Source organism: Camponotus floridanus, unplaced genomic scaffold (genome assembly GCF_003227725.1).
Source record: "Camponotus floridanus strain SB8 unplaced genomic scaffold, Cflo_v7.5 scaffold7, whole genome shotgun sequence".
Lineage (NCBI taxonomy): Eukaryota > Metazoa > Arthropoda > Insecta > Hymenoptera > Formicidae > Camponotus > Camponotus floridanus.
The window spans coordinates 4,285,009-4,297,690 of NW_020229838.1; the positions used below are offsets into that span (position 1 = coordinate 4,285,009).

General features: G+C 32.4%; 1 protein-coding gene across 1 annotated transcript in view; it reads right to left on the reverse strand.

Moving 5' to 3' along the window:
- Positions 1–7,121: 7,121 nt before the first annotated feature.
- LOC105251718 overlaps positions 7,122–12,682 on the reverse strand; it is a 33,665-nt gene continuing 28,104 nt past the window's right edge. Inside the window, exons 10-12 of the mRNA XM_025413699.1 lie at positions 11,215–11,358; positions 9,065–9,274; positions 7,122–8,523 (exon numbers count right to left, since the gene is read on the reverse strand). Of these exons, the coding sequence (XP_025269484.1) occupies positions 8,437–8,523; positions 9,065–9,274; positions 11,215–11,358 (441 nt within the window). The 3' untranslated portion in view covers positions 7,122–8,436. The remainder of the gene's footprint in view (positions 8,524–9,064; positions 9,275–11,214; positions 11,359–12,682) is intronic.

Below are 12,682 nucleotides of genomic sequence, written 5' to 3' on the forward strand. Positions count from 1 at the left end.
CTCTCTTTCTTATTGGATTCTCTCATTACGCCATTATCTCGTAGCGACTTTTGTTTGAATTTATCGGCCGCGTCTTTTATCGTTGATTCCCGTAGCGAAAAAAGAAAAGGAAAATTAAAAGAGATAAAAGATAACGAATGTCGCATAGCGTCGATATCTCACTTTTAAACCCATTTCTCCGAATTGCGATTACGATTTGATACGACTCGTAAATTGCGTTCCTGATCGTCGTGCCAAATTTATTTGAGAAGCAGCGTGCGGATACGGAGATTATTTTTTCGGGAACAAGTGGGGGGAAAAGGGGGGGGGGGAACAGAGAGACGATCTCGATAATTTTCAAATTGATATTAGACAATTGCGGGCGAATCTTACGCTTACGCTCGTGTTTTATCGAGCCAATTTCTAGCAGAGACGATTTTTCATCCTTCTTTGATCGAAACGCACATTTTGAATCTATAATATGATGAACTGCACTATAAAAAAGTGCTGTTGTATAAAACTACATTTATTTAAGATATATATATATATATATATATATATATATATATATATATATATTTAATATGCCATTTGTCATCTCACGTAAGATTTAGACGCTCTAATTAAGACGATGTTAAGATCGGAACTGGTTTCCTTCAGTTGCGTTTCGTCACAATCATTCAACAATATTCTTTGGTCGATGACGAACGCGGTACTTTACCATCTGCTAAAATTAAAGCGCGCTCCTCTTTTCGGCACTCGACATTATTATCTGCTCGCCGATCGTAGCATCATGATAAAACGGCTGAGCGATTGCTGAACGATTGATTTGTCGAGTCGCAAATACAAAGTACAGAAACGTTGCTTAATTAATGCCATTCACTTTTTTATTAGTCGCGATTCGCCGACATATGACGGATCGTGAATTTCGATCAATATTTATTCGCATGCGTTTTAGTACATTTCGAATACGATACCTACAAAATGTATTCAGTTTTTTTTATAGATTCACTTAAAGAGGTAGGATTTTTAAATCTCAAAAATCTATAAAATTTATAAATAAATATAATGTAAAAGAGGAACCGATAAAAATCAACAAATCTCACCAATATTAACGTACATCGAGTTTCATTAAAAGATTCATATCTTTCAATATCTAAAGTTACTACGCACTTTCGCATCATGTCTAAATATTTGTGCATCGATTGTTGGTTACAGATTTCAAAACTATGTCTTTATCTCGATTGATTGAATATTATATATATTAAATTGTTACTTTATAATCTCATAATTAATTTTTTGCTCGCATATCAAACACAAATTACAAATTATCTATCAGACATTAAGTTTTGAGTAAGTCTTGACATGCGCGATCTGGACATGATGTGACAAAAATGTTAGTAATCTTAAAAATACCTGACTGACATTATATATTAATAACTACCAATGTTATGTTAATAATAATCGATAAATCTTATGTACACGTTGTGCCTCTAATAAGCATTAAATGTTTTGACGTTTTTGTACCTTTTTGTCGATTGGATTAAACGAAACAAAAGTGTCCATATTTACATATGTTACTTGTAGTCGACTTGTCGTATTTTTCATTGAAATAATTTTTTATGAGCATACGATGCGACCGCATTATTGCCCGCTAATCTAATCATCTTTCGTTTGACATTCACTCCTTGAATGACATTGACACCGGTAATAGACAGCATGTATTAGACACATCGCAATCGCAATGCCGATTTGATACGTGACACAAAAGTGCACAATTAGGCAAAAAGCAGTGGCACGTGCTCATACATTAGAAAAATGCTAGCTTTACTCTTTCATTTTTGGTTTTGTAGCGCTAATGCTTGACATTTAAACTCGACTGACAATGAGACTCGATTCCTTCTTCTTTTAACCGATATAGAATATTTTTTTATTCTCGAAAATTAAATTTCTGAATAATTGTAATGTATTAATGGCACAATGTTTAGAACCGGCAGATGCGAAAGATTATGCAAAATTTATTTGATAAAATTGTGTTTGCACACGTGTTTGCATTATATCGGTACGGTATGCTACATCTAACAATAAGTATAATATGATAGTCGCCCGCGACTCTTCTCTATATTCCCGATACCGCATGCGTGTTGGTGCGACCTCTCAGTATCCTAAAATCAAAATTCATGACGCTAAACAAGTAATTCTTATGATCTAATATGATGTTGTATTGTAATGTGCCATTATGACTATAACGAGCCTAGCATTAATCACAGATTCCGATCAATTATTTCTATTCCATTAGATTTCTATTCGATGCTTAATCACGATTAAATCTGCACCATAAGTATCCTGACGCCAAAAATAACTAAAATGTTACAAACGAGTAAAATGTAGCTGTAATAATATTATGAATTATATGAACGCTAGTTTTTATCGAACAATAACGCATGTATGCACATGTCGAATATAAACGTATCATTAATCTACATCAAATATAGAACATGAATATTATATGTGAAAATATTTTTGCAACTTATTCATATTATTAATATAAATAAACATACGTTGCAATATTCACTAAATGAAGGAAAGAATGGGACGAGTTCTCTTTGCAAATTTGGATGACGAATATGCGAGAAACTATTTTGAAAAGTGCAAAGATACCATACGAGTGCCACAAAGAAAACAAAGAACCCGGCTCCTCTTTTATTCACAATAGCGATAGTATGATTACAGCTGCTAATCTATTTAAGAGTATGACGACATAAAATATTTTACACTTTAAACGTGGCAAATTTTGCGAAAATTGAACATAAGTGTATAGCCCCTAAAAAGACAGAAATGTATAAAAGAGAAGAGGAATGATATATATTTCTAGACTTTTTATACACTTGTCTCTTCCCAATCATATATCGGTATATTTGGAGTACGATAAGTATACGTGCTAAAGTTTAACATTTTATACGAGCAGCTATAATAAATTGCCATGGATATTATTTTCATTTGGAAATTATTTTTCGCATGTACAAATTGATCCGGTATGAATGCATTCGAAATTCTCAATTTTTAATGTAATATGTATAATGTAACGGTATTGATAATATATCACTTAAATATATCACTCTTTTGCAACGATCTTTGTTTATGAGATTTAAGACTGGCTTCGGTAACTACGCATATTCAAAGATGTGACGATTCGTTATAAGTTATAAACATGCACATGCAAGAAAACATTTACTTTAATGTGGTACATTTTGCATGTTTACTGCGTAAATTTTATTGTAGTATTTTTTCAGTACTTGTCTGTAATGTGTGTGTGTGTGTGTGTGTGTGTGTGTGTGTGTTGCATGCGTGCGTATGCAGAAAATGGAAGACTCTATTCGAATGCGCGTCCTCGTTTCTTCAATAACACGATATAAACACATAGATAATTCTACTACTACAACAGAGAGAAAGAGAGGGGGGGAGGGAAGAGGAGAATTAATGACTATCATTGATCTCGTTTGCATCTCTTTTTGATAAAACTCTAAAAAAGATTGTAATACCTGATTATGTCAAGATTATTCATCCCGAGTAAAAATTTTAGCCGTTGTTTATTGTTTATTAAGAAATTATTAACAAATAAAGTTGATGATGCGAATAGTTGTTAAATGCGTTAATTTGATTTTTCTCAAATTTAACTCTTACACCATTTGTATATTATTTTCATATCTTTTCTCATCCTTGAAATTACATCTATTACTTGTGTTTCATTATTTTGTTTTGATTTTTATCCAAGTATATAACTCATTATTACATTTTTAGTTGGTTTGTCAATTTGAATGATACAATCTTTTTGATATTTTTTTTTCGAAATGCACGTCTACAGGAATTTATTATATATGCGATAATGGAGAATTACGAAATTTTTGCAAAGTGTTGTCATCAAAGAAGTAATTTATTTACGATACTAAAATTTGTTAGTACTAATTAATCTATGTCACAATTATACATTATTTGAAAATAATATTTTAAAATTGCCAAATCAATTAAATGTGTAAATTTCCGCTCATGTATATATCCAAGTGTACAAATATGTATATGTATAACATACAATTTATATATTCGATAAAGCTCAGCTTATATGAAATAATATAATTATATGGAATGTAAAGCTTATATGGAATTCAACGTTTGTTTACTTTACTTCATTTGTTGATAATTTTTTAATAAACTATAAGAACAACGACTAAAACATTTTGAAAACTATTTAGGATTATGTTGTTGAAAACTTATGTCAAAGTGAAGATTATTAGGACGGAATTCTTTCTTAAAGTTTTATCCTTTTTCTTTTGCAAGACATTTGACAGGAATAACAAAGCGAAATATATATGTTATGATGTCAGTAATAGAATCGTTTATCAATTATGATACAAGTTTTTATTGAATCACTGTTTGCGCGAATTAACAATGACAATAAGTCTCTTTTTCTAATAGTTTCTGTCTTTGTGTGTGTGTGTGTGTGTGTGTGTGTGTGTGTGTGTGTGTGTGTGTGTGTGTGTGTGTGTGTGTGTGTGAGACGCGCGCATGTGTGTATATCGCATATTTTTCAAGGTACCAAAATTTTTCTTTCACATTTATCTTTTCGTTTTAAATATTCGTAAATCTTTGATATAAAGATGATAAGGCGATAACCATAATGGTAATAATAATAATAATAATAATAATAATAATAATAATAATAATAATAATAATAATAATAATAATAATAATAATAATAATAATAATAATAATAATAATAATAATAATAATAATAATAATAATAATAATAATAATAATAATAATAATAATAATAATAATAATAATAATAATAATAATAATAATAGCAATTTGAATAATTAATAATAATAGTAACAGTTGTAGTGGTAATAGTAGTAATAGTAGTAGTAGTAGTAACAGTAACAGTAATAGTAACAATAGCAGTAGTATAATGTAGTAATAATAATAATAATAATATAATATAATATAATATAATATAATATAATATAATATAATATATAATAATAACGGGGTGGAGGGAATATGCGCGCCAACTACGATATTATATTAAGAGATAAATAAGAAGAAAATATACATGCGATTTCTCATATATATGTGCATATATATGAGCAATGAATTCATTTGTATTCGATTCGGAGAAAAAGTGTCAAAGAGAGTATGTGTATGTGTGTGTACACACATACATACACGCATATTATGACATGGTATTAGAAATTGCTATATATATATATGTATATATATATATATATATATATATATATATATATATGGGGATTGATATATATATATATATATATATATCAATCCCCATTTGATAAGTAAAACTGTACATCAAACAAATTTTCTGTACTATAAATTAAATAAATTTTCCTTGTCCAATGATGAAAGTGTGATGATAAAAATAATTTTCCGTCTCTTTTTATTTTTCATCCTAATCTCTTGTTGATATTCTACCAATAATATTACGAATAATATTCTATAGCTTTTTTCTTTGGTATTAATTAATTACGTACGTAAATGTAAATGTGTGTGTGTGTGTGTGTGTATATGTATATACACACATATATATATATATATATATATATATATGTGTATATACACATATATATATATATATATATATATGTATTTATTTATCTATTTATTTATATGCACACGATACATGTGACCCCGTAACGACGAATGTGCGTATATGATAATAACTATAGTATCTCTACATGCGAATGCACCTCGTGACAAAAAGTCACGTTGGTCCTTCTCTTCAGCCGGAACATCCAACATATTCTCTTCTTCCGATTTCTTCTTCTATATGACTTTCTCTTTAAAGTTAAGATATTCGTTTTTAGTTAAGCTAAATTTACACGTGACATTTTTGACACTCCCCTCAGTTTAACATTCTTTTATGTATTATATTATGTATATGATATCGGAGCCAGAAACGCTCCGATACATAAATTATAATATTTCTCTTGTATTATCAAGTTATAGAACAAATGTCAAATTTGTAAAGTCAACATTACAAATCTATAGCCTATAAAATGAGTTTGTCCAGTTTATTTAAAAAAAACTGTACCCCTCAACAATGAGAATAATGGTATTTCATGCTTTTTGCATTCTCAATAGCGTCAAAAATATCGCCTTTTATATCTTAATCGAGTATTTTACATTATCTTTGGATCATTCGCATCACGTGCTCGCGCTCAAACCAGGATTTTTCGATTTAGAGCATGATCAAAAGTGAATTTACTTTGGCTAAGTCGCCAATCGTATTTATTCTCGCGGAAGTACTAGCTGTGTCATTGGCACTGTCAGAAAGCACAATATATAGGAAGCTTAGTTTTATCATGCAAAAAAGAGCAACAACTTTTGAGTGGTAAGGTGATTTCGACTCTTTGATGCTTTATGCTTGTCGGTCAAATTTGCATTGAGAGCGCGAGAACGGTGTCGTGTAGAATGTACAAAACTTGCGCAATCGACGCTTTTGTACCATTATTTACAAATTTATTTAAAGATATGACACACTATGCTCCCGAGGCTAGAAAACTGTGGTCACTCGAGCGCAGAAAGATCGATCATTAATCGCAAAATGGAAAAGGAAATGTAAAATACGCGAGATAATTCTCGCGTTTCTACATTTTCGTAAAATACGAGATGAACGAGACTGTAAATATGTGGAGACACAAAAAGCGTTTATGATATTAATTTTTACTAGACTCGAATATAGTTACGGATCACCTTCCGAGATCTCGTCGAGAGCAAAATCATATTTATTTCGCAATTTTGACGTACGAAAGAATCGCGTTACCGTTTCGATGAATAATATTATCGCGATGATAATTCTGCGTACGTAACTCAATTATCACAATGCCGATGACTGAATTATCGTGAAAACAATCTCAAGCTTTTACATCGATGATTCGAAATGTGTCATTTTCGATCTCTCATCTTGGATTTACACATTTATTTTATTAGCCGCTTGAACTTGAAGAGAACTAAAACGGGAAACGCGTATGATGAAGATTCAAAAAATCTCATCGTCGCGATATCTAATAATGGTATAACTATACAACTATATATATATATATATATATATATATATATATGCATATGTATATATATAGACATATGTAATTCTTCAAAGTTTGCGTACAAGTTAGAAGATTACTCTTTCTACTTTACGATAATCTTACAAATTTACTGCAATTAATTGTAATTGCATATTCTATGATGCACGTAATAAATAAATGCTCGAATACATATTAAATCTTTTATCTATCCTTTATATATCGCGTACAGCATCATGGCTGCAATTACGATCGTTGCTAAAATATATTATAATTGTTACGTATAAATACGAATTCTTCGTTTTTAATTTTTAAGACTGCTTTTCAAATCGATTATATGTAATAAATATATACCGACCGTAATATTGACGAGAGAAGAAGACGGACAGTCGACATTCCTAGACAAGTGGCTAACTTATTGAAAAATTCGATCGAGTACAATTCAATCGTCGCTATTACTGCGCTCGAGTCGATCGTCGGAAAAAATTTTGAAGGATTTGCGTATATCGCATCGATCCGTCCAAAGTCGGAGTCGATCTTTCCTTAACAAGTAGTACAATGTTATTAAAATATTTGGTGTAAAAATATAGAGTATGTATAATAATACACGGGCGTTGCGGGATGATGCGCGGGATTTGCGCAATCAATTTTCAAAGGATAATTCTTGTTGTTGTCTTGTGTGTATCTCCTTCCCGCGGAGACTGTAACAAACCGCGCTTCGTTTTTCGTAAAAATTTTCCCTTTCTCCGAGCATCGTGTCGACTAAAAAGGACTTGTGCGTCAAATTTTCAAATCGAAAAAAAGCTTTATCATAGGCGGAACATTAAATTTTATGTCCCCATTGTATTATTTACTACATTGTGTTATTTCTCGAAAGTGCACTACCATTTAAACCGACTCTCCTTAAACTACTCTTGCTCTTTACTCCCTTTTTTTCTCGACGCGCTTAAGCCCTTTTTATCTTACAATATTTGAAGATGAATCTATATCGTAGTTTCACACGATATATCTCAGAAGGATGCTCTCGTTGCTCTCTTTGTTTTTCGTTTAATTAGCAATCGTTTGAAATTTAAATCACGATCCTCTTTAAAAATCCTCGCTAAAGTGTGATTCTCTGTGAGTTTGCCGTTCGTATCGATTCAAATTTCTTTCTTTTCGCAAAATGCTCGCGACGCGCAAACAACCGAGTAAATCGCTCACGAAAGTCGTTTTCCAGCGATTCTTGGTGCGGCCATACCCTACGTTTTACGTTTCGTCCTCTGTCGAAATTTTGACTCGGTAACGATCCAAGACGTCGCGACGTCGGGTTTCAGGTCACGTCCACCACGAATCCGTGAACCCGATCATCGGCTGGCTGCTACGTCAGCAATTTGAAGAACATCAAGGCTAAGGATATGTTGATAAAGAGCACCAGCATCACGAGTTGTTGTCGAGAGAACCAGTCCTGAAAGTGTACGGCACATTATATATTATTACATTATGCAAGTGTCTGTCTTCGAACGATTATGCGTTACGTTAAGCTTTGTCGCTCGTTGCCTCACGAATTTTGGCGAGATTGATATCCATTATTTGTTAATTAACGAAATTGCGTTTGTGACACGATGTGCAATTGCTGTTTCATATAATCGCGTATTTATTTATATATCTTTACATCATCATTTTACGTGATTTTATCAAGATGTATAAATTGCATACTTATTTATTCTCTTTTTGTGACATGTAAAAACTAATGTTGATTTTGATAATGTTGATTTTGCATTAGAAACAATTATAATCTCGCCGCACAGTTTATCGATATGAGAGACGCGCGAGAATCGATATACATATAATATCGTTTATAAACTGTAACATATTCTGCCCAGATATCGTTTTATCTCGCAATATTTTCGGAGCGATTGTCGCATTGTCTTCGTCACGAATGCAGTTTCTCAACAAACAATTTCGACAGTTGTAAATAGATGTAAACACGAAGGATAGATACTCACTTTAACCTGAGGACTGACTAGATATAAAAGCGGATTGGCTCTGAGCCTCTCACTTTCGTCGATCTGCCTGCGGATCTCCTCTCTCCTCAAACTGCTCAAGATACTAACTTCTTCCCTCGACAATGGTGCCGTAGCTGTGAGCTGAATCGGCTGCGCCACGTCCGGCAGTGACTTTTTTCGTTGAAGGGGCATTGCCGTTGTCGGCATCGCCTGCACAAAGGAAGTAAACAAAAAACAAAGAGAGAGAGAGAGAGAGAGAGAGAGAGAGAGAGAGAGAGAGAGAGAGAGAGAGAGAGAGATGGGTTTTTTTGAACAAGAGAATGCGTGATTACTTATCGACAATTATATACACATTGGTACATTAATATATATGTATGTATTATAAAGGCATACAGAGGAAAAAGAGAAAATGGAGTTATATAGTCTCTCAGGGTGAGTGTTATTATACATGTAGTTTAAACATTACTACTATATTTGACAAGAATATGGGGAAATAGTATCAAGTCTATTCTCCGAGCAACATATAATTGATTTGATCAAACATGTCTTTAAGAGATTCTAACGTTCAAAAAACGGTTACGCGAACATGCGTGCTTTACAATTTATATTAATACATTTAATTTAATTAAATATTGAAATACATTTAACTAAATTTAATACTGATTTAAGCCTTTATAAAATAGGGCAAATCACTTTTGAACGAAAGCGTGCATCTGTCTGTCAAACACTACTAATTCAACATATGTTTTTCTTTATTCTTTCCAAGCTTTTTGTTTATATTAGAGCTATATCTCTCTCTCTTTATACATATATGTATTCTCTTTACACATACACTCACGTACACATTGTATATATACGTAATTAAGCAATCACTTAAACGAGCGCTTTCTTTTTTGTAATTTTGTTTAGTTTTGTCTTGCTAGTCTGATAACAAAATTAATCAATTTGTGATATCAATTTGTTTTTTTTTTATATCGTTTTACAAATGTTACCATTATTAAATTCTCAATCATTGTCCATCTAGACAACAGAATATCTTCATTTATTTTACATAAAATGGCCATTATATATAATCACGATTTATTTAATTTGAATCTTATCTGGATCGATAACCCGGTAGAATTTTTTTATAAAATCGAATAGAATAATGTTCAATGTAATTAAAAGATAGTCGTATAGATTTGTAGAAACGTTATGCGTGTTTTGTTAATTCAGAATTTAACGCAAACTCAACGAGTGACAAGGAAAAAGTTATTGGCATAAGCAGAACACAGAATCTTTGGAGCTGTTTCAAATTCAAAGGCCTTAAAGTTTCGAATCCTATGTAATGACTGATGTAATGATAACAAAATTGAGTTTTAGTCACATTTTCCTGGTCTGGCACTAGATGATTGCATAACAACATTCTTCAAGACTTACACATATAAGATGAAACATATTTATCATCTGTTTTACGGTTACTTTTTGTAAAATAAATAACATAAAAAGATAGTTTCAACTGAATTAAGGTTAAAAAATTTACACACGTTGATTTTCCTTCCTTTTCCTTCAAGGAAAGAATGCATATGTGTATATACATATATATCGTTATTATGAGAAAATTTTGTACGAGTTTCCGCACAAGACATTCTAAATCCGTTGTGCAATAATTGTTCAGCAAAGTTCTCGCCAAAGATTGCATAATTGTGTACGTTTCATCTCTCGTGATACATACCATGTAAACACATAAAATATATTGCATATTTAAATTATTCTATATATATGCATAAATTATCTTGTAAAGAGCTTTTTCTGTTTTTCGCGCTGATCGAGCGTTATTCGTGCGCGCTATCGTCTTTTTTTTACAAAAATTGCGCGATCTTTTTAACGAGGGCAGAATTAAACGATACGATATTTTACACGCGCCATATTTATTAACTTTTTTATTCTTTCCGGATATTACGCATTTTACTTGTAAATTTTCATTTTACGCTTTGTCGTGCATATATCATCGCTAAACACGGGTAGAATCCATCATACAACGACTGCGAATAAATAATATTTTTCCCCAATTTGTTGTTTCTTATTTTCTCATTCTTTCGTTGTATCTTCCAAATTTTCTCACGTTATTTACACATTTTTTGTCGAGGGTAAATTTTTGTCTGGCGTACCTCTACGGGAGGTGCAACGATCCAAGACTCTGAGGCTCGTCGAGCCATCAAAGCAGGACTGCATAGCAACGCCTCTTCCTCTTCATCAGACTCGATCCAAAACATGTTTGCTTTCTCACAGTAAGCAGGTATCTTCAAGTTGTTTTAAAATCTCGCAGGCTTTTAACTATCTGCGGAGATGAGAATTATTGCTGTTTCTTATGATTTAAGTTTTTTTGTATCATTGCTGTTTGTCCGTTTGATTGTGTGTGCGTGTGCGTGCGTGCGTGCGTATATGTGCGTGTGTGTAATTATTTATATATATATATATGCCATATATATATATATATATATATATATGGCATGCTTGATAAATATTTCTCTACAAGTGTAGAGTTGACAAATATTTGTTACCTTATATATATGTGATAGTGAATACGCTTACACAATTTGTGTCGTTGAATTATATCAATCGGTGTGCTCATTGATGAGATTCAAATAGTTTTCTTCCATCGTCACAGATTTGCTTAATCGAGTATCATTTGCAAACGCGACTGCATCTGTTATCACGTATTGTGATTAATCATTAAATTTTAATATGCTGTTACACTTTTGCATGTTGAGGTGAAATCAAGCCGACATCTCGATTCTTCGAATCCACGTTACTTCTGGATTGAGCTTGGAAGCAATAATTATAGCTAGCTGATCTTCCGTTTTTACACTCGTCTGGACCAAAAGTGTCTTGCGCGCGAGCGTATGATTGTATATTCGATGATAAGAATCTCCTTCTCGTGTCTATCGTCTTACGACTCGATGGTCTTTTGATTTTCAGCGAAAAGCACGAAAGAGGCTAGTGTGAAATTTTCGGATACGCAGCTTCCTAGTAAGAAAGCCAGGCCGTAGACTAAATGGCCAGCCCTGCCTAGCACGACCGAAATAGAGCGACGCCCCACTATTTTCGAAATAACTTTGCCGAGCGTCGCGACGCTCGCGGAGATCTGCGTCGGGACACTGCCAAAGACGATCTTTGCAATTTCGCGATTGATGCTTAAGGTCTTCAATTTTCCCCAGTTTTTAAAGCTACTTCAAAGTTAAATTTTTTCCAAGCTTAAGATAGCAAAATATGTGATAAAAAAAATTTCGAATCATGTAAGATACAATGCGTCAATTTTGCCCGACCGCGCGTGTAATACATATGTAAAGTGAGTCCAACAACGAATCACCTATGAGTCATGTATTTAGCATGCCATGAATAAATCCGGCAAGAATTTCAAGATTTTCTTCTTTGCCAGGAAGAAGCTCGTCTTATTTACTTGCAATTTCTTTCTCCCGAAATAATAGACTGACAGATGCAACGCGCTTAATTAGTTTCGAAAATGGCGTAAATACATATATCGCAATATTCTCTTATGATTATAATTATATTCGCTTTTCGACAAAAAATTGTCTGCATTCAATCAAATATGATAATAAATCATATATGATTATA